The following is an 18,735-nucleotide window of genomic DNA, read 5'->3' on the forward strand; positions in this document are numbered from 1 at the left end:
TTCAACATCCTAGAAACCTTTTAACACAATGTCATAATTATGGGAATATTTGGGAGGAATTGTTTACAACATTTGAAAAGAATCACCCTTATTTCTGACAGAAAAAGAGAAAATACCCCTCAATCTGGGAGAAAATAAGTAATGTGCAGTGTTGGCTGCTAAATATGACACTTCCTGTCACAATAAGAGGCAACCAGTATGTTACCATGTTCTGATCACCAGCACCGTCTCCTTTGCTTATATTACTTGTATTTAATTATTCCATCATCTATTTTATTCTGTTATATAATACTGTACTGTTATTCACTTTATGTTGTGTCAATTTATTGCATTGTACTTTGTTAATTGTGCTTTGGTAACACATTTCAGATGCCTTTCCACTAAAGCCTTTTGAATTGAATTGAACTGAATCCAATGGGAGTTTGTTTTCACTTGTATTTCAGTTACTCTTCAACCATTACGTCCTTGGGAAAAGAACATTTACAGCTTATGTCAGAGAGCGTAAGCATTTGAGCGAAGCTGTGATCTAATTATTACTTCTCATTACATGAACACCAGATGAAGGCCAGCTCCTTGACCTGACCTCAGCCCGTGTGTATTTTGGCAGGTGGCGGTAGGACAAAAACCTGACGTGTCTCTGATAAGAATTGTGTCTCTGCATGTGCCACGTTGCTGAACAGACAGCAGAGTTGTCGGGTCAAACCCTCATTCATTTCTTTTGGAAAAGACGCAGCAGGGGACAGTCGATCTGAGCCATGTCTGGACTGAACGCATCTCTCGGATACTTTGTGGCTGTCGTCATTTTTTTAGCCGTCGTACGAACACTCCTTAAAAAATGGCCACGGTTTAGCTTCATTTTGGAGTTTGCTTCCTCTTTCATGCTGGTGGCATGTTGGCTGGAGGTGCAGACCATTGTGGAGGTGGGTGAGTGGGCCGGGGGCTTGGGGCCTGATGTGACTCTGACCATACTGTTTGTGGTGCTGCTGACCCACGGTGTAATCTGTGGTGGTGCGTCAGGGAATCCCACCCTTGTTGTGCTGAAGTTCCTGCAGCTGGAGGCCACCACCCTGCCCACCCTCCTCGCTGTTGCAGCTCAGTTTCTCGGGGCCCACCTAGCCCTTCTTGTAGCTGTGTACTACTGGAGTCTGGAGCTGACAGACATGCACATGATCAAAAACCTAATGGCTAGAGAGTGCAGCACATCTCTGCTGGTCTCTTTGCTTCAGGGTTTCTTCACCGAGTTTGTTTGCACGCTCATCTTTCATCTAGTCCATCTAAGCCTGCGACGCAGATCTGCTCTGATCCGGGTGCCCCTGATCGCTGTCCTCCTCACTTTCCTATCCCATACAGGTAAGTTGCAGCTGAACCTGGCCCTGGTCATGATTGCAAAACAAATAAACATTCAAAAACATACTCGTAGAAAGAAAAAAAATGGAACGTTGCAATTGTAGATATGAATAAACGAGTGCAGGAAAATTACTGGAATGCAAAATGAAACATTTGAATTTTTGAAGGCCCCATACTGCGCTTTTTTCAGGTTTATACTCATTTTTACTCAACATGTTTTATGCTGTTAAAAATAAAAATGTCTCATAACGTCTGCCTAAATATACCTGTATTCACGCTCTGTCTGAAATGCTCCATATTAGTGGCTGTCTCTTTACGACCCGCTTGTGAAAAAACCAAGTCTGCTCCGATTGTTACAGCTGTGCCATCGCAACTGTACAGAAGTCCTGACAGCTTGTTTAAAGACAGTTTCTGAACGCGGGCAGTGTGCATTTTTGTGCAGACTGAGCGTTTTGATACTCTCAAAGTATTTATATAGCACATCAACTTGCTTTAGAGTACAAAGTGACTTGGAAATCTCACTTCTTACAATATGTGACATTTAAAACTTTTGCAAATTAACCTAAATTAGAGAAATATGAAGACACACTGGGAAATAAGGCAACAAACACTCCTCTTGCTGAGTATCATGAGATCAGTTTCTGTGCATGTACATAAAATGGACTGAGAATTTTCACTGTGTTGCCTGTTAAACAGTAGCCTAAATCACAAGCAACCTTTATTTAACCCTCTAGTTGATCAGTTATGCTTCTGTGTATCCACTGAAATTAATTGTTGTTCTGCTCATTTAGTATTAACCTCTTACACTGGATATTTCATTGATATTTTATGTTCATGATCAGGGTTGTGCTTCAATTTATGCAAATTAACACCAAATTATGAGTTCTAACATCTACTTATGGACATAAACTTTGTATGTCGGTTCTTTTTTCCAGCCAGAGGCTACACCTCAGCTTACGTGAATCCCTCCTTGTCCTATGGCCTCACCTTCCACTGTCCTGGATTTACCTTCACAGAGTACGCAGTGGTCTACTGGCTGGGCCCTCTCACGGGTAAAACTACATTCAAATGAAATATATGTGCATCCTGTGTCTGTTCTGTAAAAGTGAACATGCTGTTTACGGTGAACGTCTGTTTTCTAGGCATGACTCTGGCTCTTCTCTTGTACATGGGCCATATCCCAAGGATCTTTGCCAAGAACCTACTTTATTTTCAGAAGACACGTTTCAGAGTGCCAAAGGGGGAAAAAGCAGAAAAGAAGAAAATGTGAAAGAAACTACACTTTTCACCCTCCCTAATAAACCTTTAAGGAAAGTACCTGACAACAAATGGTTAATGGCCAAGATATTTTTACTGTACAGAAAATGTAAAATATGAAGAAGAAAAAAAACATAATAAAGACAAATAAATTGAATTCTTCTGGCGGTTTTGAATAAAATCATCACCATCAATGCTGTGACCAACATGTCTTGCTTTAAATTCTCCACGTGAAGGACACCACATGGTTGCCATCTGTTGGTAGCATCAAAAATCACACTGCAGCACAGCCGTACACACTGAACACAGTACTGGAAATGATCTCACAGAAGTAAAAACAAGTTACAAAATCTGTAAAATTACTAAAATGTAACTTATAAAGCCACACTTATCTTAACCCAAAAAAAAAAAGAGAAATATCAGCCCTTCACATTTCTCTGTCAGATGGGGGGAACTCCTACTTTGTGCTGGACGTGCTCTGGGCAGCGCTGGGCTCAGAAGACACTGAGCGATCAGGCTTTTTGTGTTTCGGCTGTTTTTTAATAGAAGAATCTGGGAGTGAGAAAGAATGGATAACGGTCAGCTCAGTGATTGCCCTCAAACATTAAACACCTCACAGTTTCACACTACAAATCTGGATGAATCACAGCGTGTCTATGAAAACCATCCTTCGTGAGGGTGGCGTGCAGAGTTGAGTTGAGGTTCATCACCTGGCTGCTTTCGTTGCTCCAGCTGTGCCTCGGGACGGTCCACCCATAAACAGTAATCTGGATCATTCAGTAACCTCTTGCTCTGCCCACAGCTGAGGCACCTCACAACAGTGAAGCGGGTCTTGCGTTTCTTCCCTTATGACACGTCAACAAAAAGACAGTTAGTGTTTCTTTAAATTCACAAAGCAAATTGAGATTAAACACATAAATGACCTGTTTAGGACACCTACAATCTAATTACTTTTTGGTATGCGAGGCAAAGAATCATGGGAAACAGCGGGAACTGGACTGTCCCTATAAATGATGAACGGACTTACTCTGCTGTCTCACTGAAGCCGTTACACCGGGGATGAGCAGCGAGCAGCACTTCTTGCATAATGTTCTCTTCACCGATGGATCTCTGCAATAAAAGCCGCCATTAACAGATATTGAAAACATATTTATGGACAGGTTACACTGAAAGGATAAGGCAGGTGTTATTCTATGTTGGCACTCATTCCCGAGCCCATTGGTTCCTACAGACAATGTAAATCTTTTAAATTGAGTCACAATCATTTTCTGGCACTGTAGTTTTAGTACATGGTGCATTTGTTGAGGACTATTTCATCAATTGATGAATACATGTGTTCCTAGTGAGTACGAACTAGTGATAGACCGATACATCCGCCAGCCGATATTATCGGACGATATTTGTCCGATAATATCAGCCGGCGGATGTGGGCTGCTGCGTTCGCCGATAGTTTTTTTCCCCCGTATTACAGACATTACATTTATAGACAGGCGTCCACAGGCAGCTCTGTGTTGCTGGAGACGCCTTTTTTAAAGTCAATAAATGTTCCTTCTGGAATAAAAACTGAGACTTTAACATTACATTTGCTGTCATCATTGTGTCATTTTTATGAAGTATATTGAGTGAGCAAAAGCAGTATAGGCTCCAAATATCGGCTCAAGGAAATCTGCAGTCCGTATTGGTCATCGGTTGGCTGATGACAAGAAAATCGGTATCTGCCCTAAAAACTCCATGTCGGTGGATCCCTAGTATGGACAGCAGTATGACAGGGTTTGAGGGATTTCCTCGACATAAACGGCAGCTCCCATATTCATTGTTATTAAAGAAGGAACAAATAGTCACTTAAGTGTGTATTTAAAGTGAAAAGCAGAAGTCACTTGACTCCATCACTCTGGAGGAGCAGCACCTTTCTGTAGTCCTCCCTTCACAATAAAACCAAGTCAATCCCAGACCAAACCAACACCACTGGAGCACACGGACGCACACTTACTGTCTGATAACTAAACGTCTGGCAATGGTCTTCTGTGTGAAGCAGTAGAACCGAGCCAGCTCCACATTTTCCGGGTTTTGGTTTAAGACACAATGTGCAGCCTGAGGGAGACAACATCATTACACGTAAACTTAGCAAAGAGGCTAACATGTTAGCCACGTGACTGCTGCCGACGGCATCACCATAGTGACTCGTCTCTCCGTCATCCTTTACATCCTACCTGATAAAGATAGTTCACTCTTTGGTAAGCGTCTTTGTCTTTTATATTGAGTGCCATTACACACAGAGGTCAGGGCAGAAGAGAGTAGCGCTGTCGTTACGGCGGCTGTACATTAGCTTTGTGGGACTTCCGGGCAAAACCTCCAAAATAAAAGCACACCCACTTTAGAGTCTTTTTAAATGACTGTCGGCGTCCTACCTAAAAACAAAGAGACCCTGTATCTGCACACTGCCTGTAGAGAACCCAGTCATAAAGCCAACGTGGATGATAAACTAGAGTCTTCATTGGTTTCAGCTCAAATGTACAGTGGATATATAGAGGACAGATTACTTAAACTATGATGCACCACATATATTAGTCTAGTCATGTTTTTTACCTTCGTGTAGCTTCATAAAAAGAATCACTTTCACGCTCAAATCACAAAATCAGGTGACTGGCAGTTGCATTTATTTGAGAGTGCAGACAAGGTTGTTAGTTATCCAGAAGAAAAAAAAGAAAACAGTCTACAAATTGTCTTTACCAGCCTTCAACAGCTAAACACTATGATTTGGCCACTTCATTTTTTTTTTTCAAACTAAACATTAAGTACACAATATACACATGGTGACAAGCACATTTGTTTAGTCCAGAAGAACACAAAAGACAGAGTTCAACATACAATACTCATTTTTAATAACAACAATAAAGAAGAAAGTATAAACCCTGTCAATCTAACATTTCAATTTGCCTGTAAGGTGCACCTCTGGTATCAGGAGACTAATGATACAGGGGAAATACTGGTACAGTAGGTCTGACAGCACATGTTCATGATGACGAATGTACTGATATGTTTCCTATAAAACCGGTAAGAGAAAATGTCCATAAAACACGAGTCAATGTGGAAATAGCAAGAGTGTTCATTGAATGAGATCAACTACATAACAAGAAGGGGGACACATATGAAATTCAAGTATCAAAATAACTAAGACACTGACACACTGAAAGGTAAATTACAAAGGTAGTAAAAATCATAGGAAGAGAAACATTGACACAATCAACAATACATTAGGCAACATTTTGCATTTGTTTAAGGCAGTTGATTAAAAAAAAACTAAATAGAACTAGGCATCTTCTTCATTCCAAGTTAAATACAAGCCTAGCCCTAACTTGTCACCAGGAGAGTTGTTGTCCAAAATAACTACGCCTGACTCTGAAAATAAGCACTTAAGTTTGACTTGTCTTCTGACATCTGAGATCATACGGACAGCGGTGGAGTTGTGCTCGATATTTTTGGTCTTCTTCACAGTGAGGTTTGTCAGGGCTTATAAGGCTGGTGCATCAAGAGTGGAAAGTCACTCTCAGCCTATTGTCTGGCACAAAATCTAAATGGTTGGCACGTATCTGTGCACAGCATGGGAAGGCAGGGTAGCCAGTTTCATCAGCTAACGATTGCCCTTCATGGCCTCCTTGGCTGCCAGGATGAGAGGTGTGAGACTGGAGAGGGGCTTTGCCAGCTTCAGGAACGGATGCTGCACACCAGGGCAATGGTTGACAAAGAGAAGAGAAGGAGGGGGAAAAGGGGAAAACATTTCATCAAATTCCCATTTCATTAAAACATAAACAAAGTTCAATGAAAATAATCGAATGACAGGAAGAGTTCTTAACCTGCAGCAGCTCCTTGCCTCCGCCTCTTTTCTCTACATCCATTTCCAAGCAACGGTTGAGGAAATCTCTGAAGACCGGAGACAACTTCTCTGGGTTCTGAAGCTCGGGTGTGCCGTTTGTGGCGATCAGGTATAATGCCTGCCGAAGCAATAAGAGTAGAAAAAAAGCAAAAGGAACAACTGTGAAATCCAGTTTCAGGAAATAACTTATAGCAAGTGAATCAAGTCAAACTGCTGAAGTGAGGGCATTTAAAAAGTCAGATCTGTTTTTAATTAGTGCTATTAAAAAGTGTTTCCATTTTTTAACCCAGCATTTACACAGACTCCTTAAAGTACTGTAGGTGATACCAAATAAATTGAAAATTGCAGCTGATTGGGAGACAGTTGCAGTGAAGGTATTGCATGTTGCCAAATGAGGTTCACATAAACATTTGCATTTACGCTGCCATGTAGCTGAACAAGAGGCCCAACTCCTGCTGCAGAAAACATCCCCCAAACCATGACACTTCCTCCTCCAAATTTAACTGACTTCTTTACACACTTTGGGTTCAGTCTTTCCCAAGTCTTACACCGAACATAACGTTTCCCCTCAGACATACATAAATTGAATTTGCTCTCATCACTGAAGTCACTCTGTTCACACAACATGCTCCTCAGCAAAGGCAAGGCCGTCATTGGACAACCTGCTGTCTCAGGGCTTCAGTCACTTTAGAGCAGATACCATCTTGGAAAGTAACCAGGAGAGCCGCCAGATAAATAGGTTGTGTCCAACAATAAAGGAAATTGTCTGCAGATGCCAGATAAACACCAGTTACTCTTTAATTTTGATCTCCAGTGTATGCTGTACGTTGATGTGAATACATACACAGAGAATGTGAAGGTACGTCACTGCTGTTTTGGGGCGCTATCTTCTGAGGAACACGCTCTGTATACCTGTTCCTGCTACAGTGGTTATTTACATGTACTTACCATTCGGTTCAAATCTGTCACATCTTATGAGGAGAAAAGAGAAAGAAAAGGGAACCTACCGGGGGAAATTGACTCGCAATGCCAAGGAATGGTATTTGGATGAAATAACAACAAACAACATGGATCTGTATGACTTGGCAGCCTAATACTGGATTACAGACCCTGATGCACTAGTTCCTGACATTGTAAATGATCTTGCTTTTGGACCGAGTGCCTTAGGCATGGGACGAATGACAATTTCAACTTAGTGCGATTGTTTTTTTATTGCCATCCACGATATAAATGATAAGTGTCCCATCCCCAGAGTGCATACACTTTTTTTGCCAAATAAAAGGGTAAGCAGGTAACCACTGTAGCCGGTAAACAGAGCGCATTCCTCACAAGATGCCGCACCAAAACTTTATGTCAATTTCACATTCCCTATATTGTACATAAATCCCTTTTGATATGTATATAAAGTAACTTATAACATTATTATATTTAATCCAACTCTCCCACACACATTGCTTGGCACTCGCTGTATCCCTGTTTACATATTTGGTTAGTAAAGCTGCTTGAGTAGTGTTTGTACACACCTACAACTGAACACTATTTTACAGGAGTAGCAGATAAACTGGGCAGAAATATTTGTATCTTAACAACTTCTGTTAACAACAAGTCAACTATTCAATCCCTGACTTCTGCCTTGTATGCTGCCGTTACTTCATGTGGAGAGCAGGACAAACTCTCATAGGACTTATGAACATTTGTCCTACTTTTGTGCTGACTCATGAGAGTTTAAGGCCTGCAGCTGTTCAGCAACTATGCTTAATTATGACACAAACAAATCAACTAAACCATTAGTCACTACACAACAACAATTCTGCTCCCAGTAAAGATGGGTCAACTGGGAGAGTTTCAGTTAAAAGTGTTGGATATCAACATGTCATGTTAATGTCTAAAATAAAAAAGGAAAGTTTAATAAGCAAAAACATTGCAAATGTTATCACTCACTCGTAGTGGGTTCTCGTTCAGGTAGGGAGGCTCTCCTTCAACCATCTCAATGGCCATAATTCCCAGTGACCAGATGTCTACTTTAGGCCCATAAGCCTTTCTGGTCACCACCTCAGGAGCCATCCAGTAAGGCGTGCCTACCATGGTGCTGCGTTTGCTCTGCTCTGGAGTGATCTGGGCACAGAAGCCAAAATCGGCTGTCCGAGAGATGGAGAAGAGTAAATACATAGCTACAGTGAAAGAACAGAGCTTAACAGGCTACTAGCGATGACATCAGTGCAGCACTTACTCAGCTTGACGGAGCCATCCATCCCGAGTAACACATTGTCACTTTTGATGTCTCTGTGAATGACCTGGTTAGCGTGCAGAAACTCCAGTGCTTGTAAACACTGCAGGCAGAGAGACAAGTGGGGAGTGAAAGTGAAAAAGAGTTTAGTTTTTGTTTGGCCTCCACCTTTCACATAAAGTGGGATTCGATCTCATTCATATAGCCCTGGTTGTAAAAACTGAATTATACCTCTCGGCAGACAGCTGCTATCTGGGCCTCATCCATACAGGTCTCTGTTACCACGTCTGTCAGTGAGCCACCAGCCAGATACTCCATCACCACAAACAGCTCCTCCCCCATCAGGAAACTGGCACACACAAATACACAACATCCCACACTGAGTCCAACCATGCTATTGTGACAACTTTTTGGATTTGATAAAATTGTGATTAGATGTTCTACTCCAGCTGCAGGTTCACTTTCAGTCCTACCTGTCTAAAAAGTTGACGATGTTGGGGTTCTTCAACTCCTTCATTACTAGAATCTCATTGATGATCAGCTCCTTCTTCGGCTGCTTTTGTAGGTTGATCTGTTTAATGGCGACCTGTAAAAAGAATGACTCAGTTGTGACGAATATCCAAGTTCTTCTTTATTATGACTGTGTAAGTATATGTATTATATAAATTGAAATTGATTTATTTGTCTGTCTGTCTTATATCTCTTAAAAGCATTTAAAGCAAGACTGGGCTGGAAAGAAGAAATAACACATTCTTCCTCTTACAAATGAAAAGCTGAATTCATAAGCAATAAAATACACCCTTGCTCAATTCAATGTACTTAAAAGTATTGTTGATACGCCCTTACTTGGTCTGGTATGAAAGGTAGCTTATAATTACTAATGTTAGCTGATGTAAGCTTACTTATGACTAAATATAGATTGCTGTGTAACTAACAGTACTGGTTCAACTTGCCAACTTAATTTCTACTGCTACAGTATGTTTTAGAATTTATCATTAGCTCACAATTACCACTTGCTGCCACAATGGCATCTCTTCGGCAAAACTTACATAGTCTCACTATTAACTTTCATGTGTCATTTTTTTTTTATCTCATGGTTTGTCTTTTTGTAATCTATCGTCCATTAAGTCACTCTTTACCTCCTGTCCTGTGGCAACATCAATAGCTGTGAATACAGTTCCTGATGCTCTGTGAGATAAATGACATCAGCAATTTACGTCAATGCACTTTTCAACAAACAGTTCACTTAAATTAGTCTGCATACGTATCATTATACACACATAATGTATTTATGCTGTCCCAGTTTCACACAAAACCCCTGACGTTAAACAGAACAGATGCCCCAGCACCATGAGTCATCCAACATAGTTGTGACATGATGATACTGACTGAGAAACACTTGAATGAAAATACTCCTAGGATCTGTCTTGTAGGATAGTGAGGTCTCGTTGGAGGTATCTGGCTTCATAAACCTGCACTGATAAAGCTCAAAAATGTATCTCACTGTCTGTTAACTCCATGAATCTTTTTTTGTCCAATTTAAGCTATGACTCAGACAATTCATACTTTCTATTTTTCAAAGATGTAATAGTATGATACAATGAAATAAAAAAGCGAAATATTTAGCCCCAGTACTAACTGGAATTCATTTGCTCTATTTTGAGAGAAAAACACACTTTCTTGACAACAGACAACAGTCAAAGTCGATATTATCCAAGAACATTGTGGGTACATTGTACATTGTGGTCGGTAATACAACTGGATCTGCACTCACCCCTGACCAATTTTTTCATATCTGGTGTACTTCTTCTTGGGATCTCCAATGCTGACTATCGTTCCTATAACACAGATAACAATCACATAGGTAAAGGAAACAATACAATACAGCATAACCAACAAATGTAAGCAAATGTATGTCACAGGTGGGGTTTAAACTGCTGTACTTTTGTGACAACAGATTTGTAAGTGTAATGATTTATTAATCATTTACTCAGTTTATCCATGATCTCCTCATCCGACATCTTGCCCTTCTTTTTCTGTCTGTCTGCAGCCTTGGAGGCAGTATCTCCGTCTGGACACGTGCTTGGAGCAGGGATGGGGTCAATAACAGAGCGAGTGTACACCTGCGCAACGAAACAATTAATAATGACAAACAAATGAATAATTCAATTTCAAGTTTACAAAGAACGCCCTCAAAAATGAAATTTAGAATGAAAAAAGGGTAATTGTGCTGTCAAGCCTACTTTACACAGGTAACTCACACTCTTTGTGTGTTCTGGTCTTGGTGCCACAACAGGAGGAGGAGTTTCATCGTCGTCATCATCGTCAATGTCTTTTATATTCGGAGAAGAGGGTTCAGTGCCTTTTTTGACCGGCTAATTCAGGGTGAAAGAAAAGGTTATCAGCCTTTATAAGACAAAACATAGTACAAATTAAACAGCAGGTGTGTTTTAACAAGTCTTGGAATATTTACAGACTGAGGCCCCGGAGTGAATGCGTCTTTTTCTGTAAATAAAAACAACAAAGAGACAGAGAGAAAATAATGGGTTTTATAAGTACTTGTAGTTGCACATTAAACTTGGGTGTTGACAAATCACTCATTAAACTTTACATGAGATAATATTGACCAAATTCCTCGTTATGAGGAAGGAAGAAATGTTATCTACTTGAAGACAAAATGGTAAAGGATGATTTTAGACAATAATTAAATGATACCTACAAGCATGGAGGAGTCTTTTATTTCACTTGAAATAAGTTCATAATGCCCTGCAGGTAACTAAATAAATGTAATGTCTGAGTTTCACTCTCACCAGAAGAGGAGAAGCTGAGGTACTTCTGACGACCATTGCCTGTAGAGTCGTAGAACTTAAGAACGTCAAGAACAGCCTGTGGGTTTTTCTTCTGCTCCGACTTGGTGATGTTTGAGGTCTGGAGTAGTCGAGCCCATTGCTCTGGCATACCCTTTGTATGAGAAAGATGATGTGGTGTCAAAATGGTGCAGACTAAGATGTGATGTAAATGTGTGTTTTGGTCAATAATCGGGTACCAAAAAGCATATATATGTGTGAGAACCAAACAGTGAACACTCACAGTGAACTCCCCCGTGACAGCATCAAACCCAACATGTATGGTGTGTTCGAAATCTGAAGGTGGTGAGATCTCTGGTCGCTCTTTGTCTCGATCTTTCTTTCTCCCACCTGAAAGTAACCAAAACCTTATTGAAAAATCACACATGACCACACCTGGACCAATCACAAGAATACATTTAAAGTTAAATATCTGTCTGCTTAACTCACCCTTTTCAGCCCCAGAGAAGATTGAGATGATCTTGTTGCGAGGTTTTCTCTCCTCAGGCACAGAAGGCAGTGGTTTAGAGCTGTGGTTGGCTGAGAGTGAGTCTTTGCCAGATCCAGTGCTGAAGATGGTGCTGCTCATCCTGACCGGAGGGGCAGGAGGTTTATCCTCAGGGTCTCCGTTATCACACATCACTACAGGTTGTTGTGAGCCTCGCAGGGCTTAGAGGGCAGGGGAGCACAGTGGGAGAGGATGGCAAAACACAGAGGGAGCGAGGCAGCGCTCACATCAGCATGAGGCACGGGTGTGCTCATGCGCTACAGGAGGATGTGCCGAAAAGGACAACAGAAGAGAAACAAAGCACCAAGTGGTACCTGGAAGAAAATCAGACAATCATTAGACCCTAAACATATTATAACAGGGCTTCACAATCTAGCAGAATGTGGTGACTGATAATCAAGGAGCTGCTCTCACAATTCAGTGAAATGTATTGAATTGAAGCCAACTACAGTAGTATACAACAGGGGTCTTGGTGTTGGTATTAGTGAAAATCACCATCATCTTGGGCCACAATGGTATGGGACAGAAATCAGGAGCAGAGAGAAACCCTACATGCAGTCTGAAATGCTCTCAGTCCCAACTCATTATCTCAGTATTGAGACAAGATTAGATACGACAAGATTGAACTTTATTTAGCCAGAGGGAAATTCTTGTTCCTGATTGCTCCAAACTTGCAGTGACTATTACAAAAACAATAACAATATAAGGTAACAAAAGAGCATCAAAAATGTGACACATAAAAATAAAGGATCTTGGGAGTAAAGTGCAAATTACATACCATGGTGTAATAGAGGTATATTGCACATGATAATGGACATAATAGAACCGATTGTACTGCTATTGAATAATACTGCACATGATGAAAGATAATACTGAACATTTTACTGATATTAGTATTTGCAGTCAACAATACTTCAATATGAACAACTGACACTACTTAAAGTACACATAGGCAGCTTATAGGGTGGTGACTAAATTTAAGCATAGAAATTATTGCGCTAAGAGAGAAATTATTTGGCAACATCTAGCTAACTAATACTGAGGGTGAGAGACTGAAAGGAGAGACGCAAACAGTGACCACAGCTTATTTTGGCTCAACGTAGTCCCCTCTAAAACCGTACTAATAGTCTGGGAACTACTAAGAGGGCTTTTATAGCCAATCAGTTTCATTTTAGTGTCATGTGTCGCATCTGAACAAGACTAAAAAGGAGCCCAGATGAAGATAAAAGGATAATGCACGTTCTGTGTTACAGAAATTAAAAGATAACACTTCATTGCTTCTTGTTAAGATACGAAACATAACGAAATGTGCACATATAACGGTAATTCTGTCAAAAATGCCCTTCAAATGAGTAACAACAGGGGCGGCTAGCAGGCTAGTGTTAGCATGAACTAACGTTACGGGGCCAACAAGTGTGCTAGCTAGAAGCTAACGTTAGCACGACAAGCTAACTTACACTAGTGGTTACAATCCTATGAGATCGGCGTTAGGCTTTTAGCTAATGCTTACTAGACTGAGAACCAAAGTTCTGTAGTTTCCCGACACATTCGCCTTGACAAGAGGTGGGTTTGATAACGCCACAGAGGCTGCAAACTATCCAATACCAAAGTGTTTTATGTGCGGGCTAACGGAGAGGACGCAGAGGTAGCAGACTCACCGGAGTCCACACCAGTTACACTTCAACAGAACTGGACTTGATCCTCGACGGTTGGAAAACGGTTGTAAATCCGTTAGAAGTACTTATCTGTTACATGGGGCCCTGGTGATGCGCAACCCGTGCAAATAAGTTAGGGAAATTGTGGCTACAACTATTTACAATTCAACTTTTCTTCAATCTTTTCGGCCCTTGGATAATTCCGCTATGGCGGAGGGGAAGCGGAACTACCGACCGACCCAGCCCCAGACTGTTCAATACATGTTTCACATGAATAATGGTGCGAGGTTTGTCTGCTGTCTGTCTCCACAGCACAGAACCGTGTGCAAAACCGAGCTCTAAGAACAGGGTCTGGTTACTGGAAATACTACAAGTGAAAGACACGGTAATGCATTAGAAAACTGGAGGTTTACAGGTTGAATTAGGTCGACATGCATTTTAGGTAATGTAGTTCAACACAGAGGAGGCTGATTGATACACACTTTCCATCAGACTGAAGTTACTGAAGTACCTTTGAGCAATTCCTGCAAACTTAGACTGGAATATATTTTATCTCAATCATGGTCCATCAACAGTGTGGTATGTATATATATATCTATATATCTATATGTATATAGATATATATTTAAGATTTCGAATCATGGAACACACTTTTATTGTCTAAATCATAACAATACTGTGACATGGTAGATACTTTCCTTTAATTTCCTTATTAGACAACATAAAAAAACATGATTCCATATCATTTTTACCTTAAATATACAGTACTTATATAAGTTTATTCACTTTATATATGTTTATTGGAGTTCTTCATTGAAGCTGTATTATGTGTATGTGTTTATATGTGTTCTGAGTGAAATGTTCAAACCTTTTTATGGCTGAACCATTCTATCAAGTGAAAATAATCAAGATGCCTTGCACCTCGTCTTATATACATTTACAAATTATTCAGCCTGTCAAATTTGGTATTTTTGGGTATGTGAATTCAGACAAATTTGAAGTAAGGTTTTGTGGGGTAGAACAATGTTGATCTATATTTTCCATATAGGCTCTGAAGCAGACCATGACCTCTGACCTTCTTATTGACTTGATTAAACTTCATCCAAAATCATTCACAGATAAAAAATACTTTTAATAAAAAAATATACTTTATTTAAACAGGTAGTCTTATCCGTAGTGCTGTGTTCATATGCACTGCAGCTTTATGACTCTGCAAGCACGCTTTCAAAACAAACACAGTTATAACACAATACAGCAAAACTTCAATGTAAACCCATTGTTGGGAAATAACCTTCGGTAAACAAAACAAAAATCACCACAGAGCACACAAAAAACAGCAGGAGCGCAGATCTTTTGTCTGTTATTCAGAGTTTAAAATGCTGTTTGCAGTTGGGATAACGTTTAGTTTATTTGAGAAGGGACAGCGAAAATTAATAATTACACACTGCAAAAAATAATGCCAGAATTAGCCATTAGTTAGACATGTGCATCTTTTAATCATCCATTCTTTTAGTTGGTTACAGAAATGAAATCCTAACATGATTTGCAGCCAGACATTCTTAAGTTACCTGTTTCAAACGGAGTAAATAAACAAGTGTCTTCTTGGTTGTCAGGCTATGTTCCTATTCCAAGAACCTGGTTAATTGAAATACCTGGATTAGCTCAGAGGGTAAAAATCAGGAACCTCCTCAATTTAGAAACCCGAGCTGATAAAATAAAATAGACCTACCTGTCCTGTTTTGTGTGCAGATAAAATGTACTAAACCTGATGTCTTCTGTCTGTACCTGTTAATATATGTGTGGTGTTATGGTTTATGTGGAAAACCTTGATCAAAGCGATGCCAAAATCATCCTGTTATCAGACAGAACGGTGTAATAATAAGATCATGAGTTGTTTAAATGAATGATGCGATGTTTCCACATGTGTTTGGACAGTGCCACACAGCAGAGCACTGTGACTAGAAGAGTTGCTCCACACACAGGCGTCACCAAAGAACCATCACCGACTGGAAAATGGACACCCACTGGGCCTCGCTACTCAAGGATACGACATATTTAAAGAGAAAAAAGAAAAGAAACAAGAGACAATTATTATCGTCAAAGGCCGAATGTTTTTTACACTAGAGATTTTTTTTTTTTAATAGAGAACCACCTGCTGATGCTGGAGTTTAACCCATGGACATGTGCTTGAATTGTCGTGTGTACAGGGCGCGTCCACAGCAGTATGAGGTTCTAAATTGTTGAGCTGTGTACCTAGAAAGAAGATTAGATTAAGTTATTTTTATCAGATACAGTTTTTATCCAGTGTTTCTGACAAAACAATAGGGAAGACCTTTTATAGTCAAGTTATTGTTGTAACTGAAAAAAATAGATAAAACATATTGTATATAGTTTCTGAGGAGAGACATACATGGCTACAGAATAAAAATGATCCACATACATCTTTCAGTCCGCAGCAGCAGGTCTGGAGGCGCAATGTCAACAGATGTAAATGTTTCGCCAAAAAAAGAAGGCTCGTGGTAGCGACCATGTATGGGTATTGTTACTTTTAGCAGTCTGGGAGTTGGTCCATCAGGGGTGGGAAACACATAAGAGGCAAATCCTGCCGTCTTGTGAGCAGGCACCTCTAGGTCAATGGCTGAATCTAGTAATATCTTGGAGATGAATACAAACATAATTAATACAAAAATACATAGTGTACATGAATGTGGTTTGTAATATCTATTCCCACAAATGTGCTATGTTTTGGCTCAGCTCGTGATATATATAAGGTAAGTTTCCAAGTGTCAACCTTACCTGCCAATCACGTCCATCACTCAAGGATGCAAGTTGGTAAGGATCAACATAGACACCTCTGGGCCATCTATGAAGCAGCAACACTTTGACCCCACTGAGCACATCAGGGCTGAGCTCAACGGAGGTTACCACCTCCCTAAAAACACACCAGAAATCCCTCACTTATTCACTCACGAGGAGCCTTGATTTGTTCCATGTTTGAAAATACAATACCTGTGAAAACCCTTCTTGACGATCTCCACTGAAACTACTGAGGATTCAAGCCACCACTTTAGAAGACCACAGTGGTTCTCATCTATGAAAAAAACAAAACAGTATGTTTTCCTAGTCAAGAACACTCGACTCATTCCTTATGTATCACAACTGTAATAATACATTCATGGCTGACTTGAACAATTCCCTGTTGGTTTTAATTAAGCACTAAAAATATGAGGATGCCATAAAAGTGGGTTCATGGGGAACAGACAGATATTACACAATTATAAGCTAAATAATTAATGTTATAACTTACCCTCTTCGAACAAACAATGACATGTTGATAAACAAGCCAAGACAGGAAGGAGTACAAAATACATCAAATTAGTAATGGTGAACTACAACAAGCTTTTTACAGCCTATTTAGCTCACTAACGCTATAATGCTCTGTCTCGGGGCTCTCTTTGAATATGTTTACGGAAGAGTGTTGAAGGACCCTTTTGTAGTTCTGGGGAAGCTGTGGCGGTGCCTGACTAGAGAGAAAAAATAAACAGGTATTGCGGGAATGTTCTAAGTCCATAATTATATAAAAAGGGGGCTGCTACTAGAAATATAGTTGAATATATACATAAATACAATAACTGTGAGTAAAACAATAAGACTTTGACATATTTACTCTAAATAAAGGCAGGCGTCGGCCAAGACCGGAAGACCGACTAATGTTAGGCACCCAGGCAACGGTAGAACTTATTATCTCTGAAGCTCCGTGGTTTGTCAAACGCCCATTGAAATTATACATAAACAGAAGATGAGTTTCGAGGCAAAGCGATGCGGAGTGCAGTTCAGTCCTCCCTCTATAGTTTTAATTTATGAACACAAGGAAACTAAACATGTGCGAAAAAGAGTAATACCTGTGCGGAACTTCTCCAAATATTCTGGTAAGGCAAGAGACATGTTGCACGACTCATACATGCACACGACCTTCTTTTCTTTCCTTTTTTTAAACCATAGGGATCCCTCAGTCCCATATATAAGTCAGTATAAGTATATAGACTTTCTCCATATGCCATTTAATGAAAATAATCCCAGTAATCCCACTGCAATTCCAGTAGTTCCTCTTCAAATCGGGACCCCTAAATCGTTACTGGCTGCTACAACTCACCCCCTCTGTAAGAGCCAATAAGAGAATCATTGAATGATAAATATTTAATTAAAAGGATTAAAGACCGCAATTTTATTTTAATTCATTATTCCCAAATGGTTTAAACTGAACAATGTATTAATGTATAAATGATAAATAAGTGTTTACGTTTTAAATTCTAATGTTATGACAGCACTGTGTAGTTATTGGATTACCAACTGGGCACACTGGCCAATGCCATTTTAACACTATGCAAACTTAAAGGATAAGAGCTTTAAAGGGGGTTCTTCATTTATATCTGATCCTGAGGCCTTGTAATGTTGAGGGCCCTATATCAAAACCTTTTTATTTCAGTTTAATATTTTGCCCACATGATACATGTTCCTTAACATATGTTTAATTAAATGGCCGGACAGGAACAGCGATAGTATACAAGTGCGGAGGAACAGGGGGGTCAATAGGGCCCCATACCAGGTTAATCTGACCATGTGGACTTCCACAGAGAAGTCTGATGCCCTCTCCCCTTAACCTCCAGACTACAGCATGGCTACAGAAAAGATGAAGACCGACCCTCGGCACAGGGACTACCTGGAGGGTGTGTCCCAGAGCCAGCTGGAGAAGCTTCACATCATCCTGCGAGATCACATGCAAGGCTTCAGCTTGGAGCACAGCCTGGCCTCGTTCCGCCTGGACCCCGACGAGGACCTGAACAAACTGGACGATGATGAACTGGCTCGCAAGAAGGGCCAAATGGACGGACTGTTTGAGAAGAACCGGAGGCGCAAAGATGATCCCGACTTTGTTTACAACCTAGAAATGGATTTCTCCAAGACCACTCAAGGAAAGTGCAGCTGGGACGAGGAGTCTGACGATGGATTTTAAAACTGTT

At 40.3% G+C, this 18,735-nt stretch overlaps 5 protein-coding genes across 5 annotated transcripts; 2 read left to right on the top strand and 3 right to left on the bottom strand.

Annotated features, from left to right (window-relative positions):
* Positions 1-755: 755 nt before the first annotated feature.
* Positions 756-2,617, top strand: aqp12 (aquaporin 12; the record flags this gene model as incomplete). Its single annotated transcript, XM_083940297.1, has 3 exons — positions 756-1,350; positions 2,283-2,399; positions 2,490-2,617. The coding sequence occupies 3 exons, from the start codon at positions 756-758 to the stop codon at positions 2,615-2,617; spliced, it is 840 nt and encodes a 279-aa protein (XP_083796423.1).
* Positions 2,618-2,685: 68 nt separating this feature from the next.
* On the bottom strand, positions 2,686-4,937 carry rpp21 (ribonuclease P subunit p21). Its single transcript, XM_083940228.1, has 5 exons — positions 4,815-4,937; positions 4,595-4,695; positions 3,632-3,714; positions 3,315-3,449; positions 2,686-3,156 (listed from the first exon to the last, which is right to left on the bottom strand). The coding sequence occupies exons 1-5, from the start codon at positions 4,869-4,871 to the stop codon at positions 3,062-3,064; spliced, it is 471 nt and encodes a 156-aa protein (XP_083796354.1). The 5' UTR covers positions 4,872-4,937; the 3' UTR covers positions 2,686-3,061.
* Positions 4,938-5,462: 525 nt separating this feature from the next.
* Positions 5,463-13,922, bottom strand: pak2b (p21 protein (Cdc42/Rac)-activated kinase 2b). Its single transcript, XM_083940187.1, has 15 exons — positions 13,718-13,922; positions 12,002-12,373; positions 11,796-11,902; positions 11,516-11,666; positions 11,179-11,210; positions 10,967-11,080; positions 10,696-10,828; positions 10,480-10,543; positions 9,845-9,893; positions 9,179-9,291; positions 8,937-9,054; positions 8,709-8,808; positions 8,420-8,616; positions 6,459-6,596; positions 5,463-6,322 (listed from the first exon to the last, which is right to left on the bottom strand). Exons 2-15 carry the CDS (start codon positions 12,189-12,191, stop codon positions 6,236-6,238), a joined length of 1,593 nt encoding a protein of 530 aa, XP_083796313.1. The 5' UTR covers positions 12,192-12,373; positions 13,718-13,922; the 3' UTR covers positions 5,463-6,235.
* A 1,075-nt stretch (positions 13,923-14,997) lies between these two features.
* pigx (phosphatidylinositol glycan anchor biosynthesis, class X) lies at positions 14,998-17,161 on the bottom strand. Its single transcript, XM_083940366.1, has 6 exons — positions 17,022-17,161; positions 16,724-16,805; positions 16,511-16,646; positions 16,155-16,368; positions 15,867-15,967; positions 14,998-15,748 (listed from the first exon to the last, which is right to left on the bottom strand). The coding sequence occupies exons 1-6, from the start codon at positions 17,083-17,085 to the stop codon at positions 15,599-15,601; spliced, it is 747 nt and encodes a 248-aa protein (XP_083796492.1). The 5' UTR covers positions 17,086-17,161; the 3' UTR covers positions 14,998-15,598.
* Positions 17,162-17,513: 352 nt separating this feature from the next.
* Positions 17,514-18,728, top strand: cep19 (centrosomal protein 19; the record flags this gene model as incomplete). Its single annotated transcript, XM_083940298.1, has 2 exons — positions 17,514-17,643; positions 18,382-18,728. The coding sequence occupies 2 exons, from the start codon at positions 17,514-17,516 to the stop codon at positions 18,726-18,728; spliced, it is 477 nt and encodes a 158-aa protein (XP_083796424.1).
* Between the last annotated feature and the right edge of the window lie 7 nt (positions 18,729-18,735).

Source organism: Echiichthys vipera (genome assembly GCF_963691815.1).
Source record: "Echiichthys vipera genome assembly, chromosome: 3".
NCBI lineage: Eukaryota > Metazoa > Chordata > Actinopteri > Perciformes > Trachinidae > Echiichthys > Echiichthys vipera.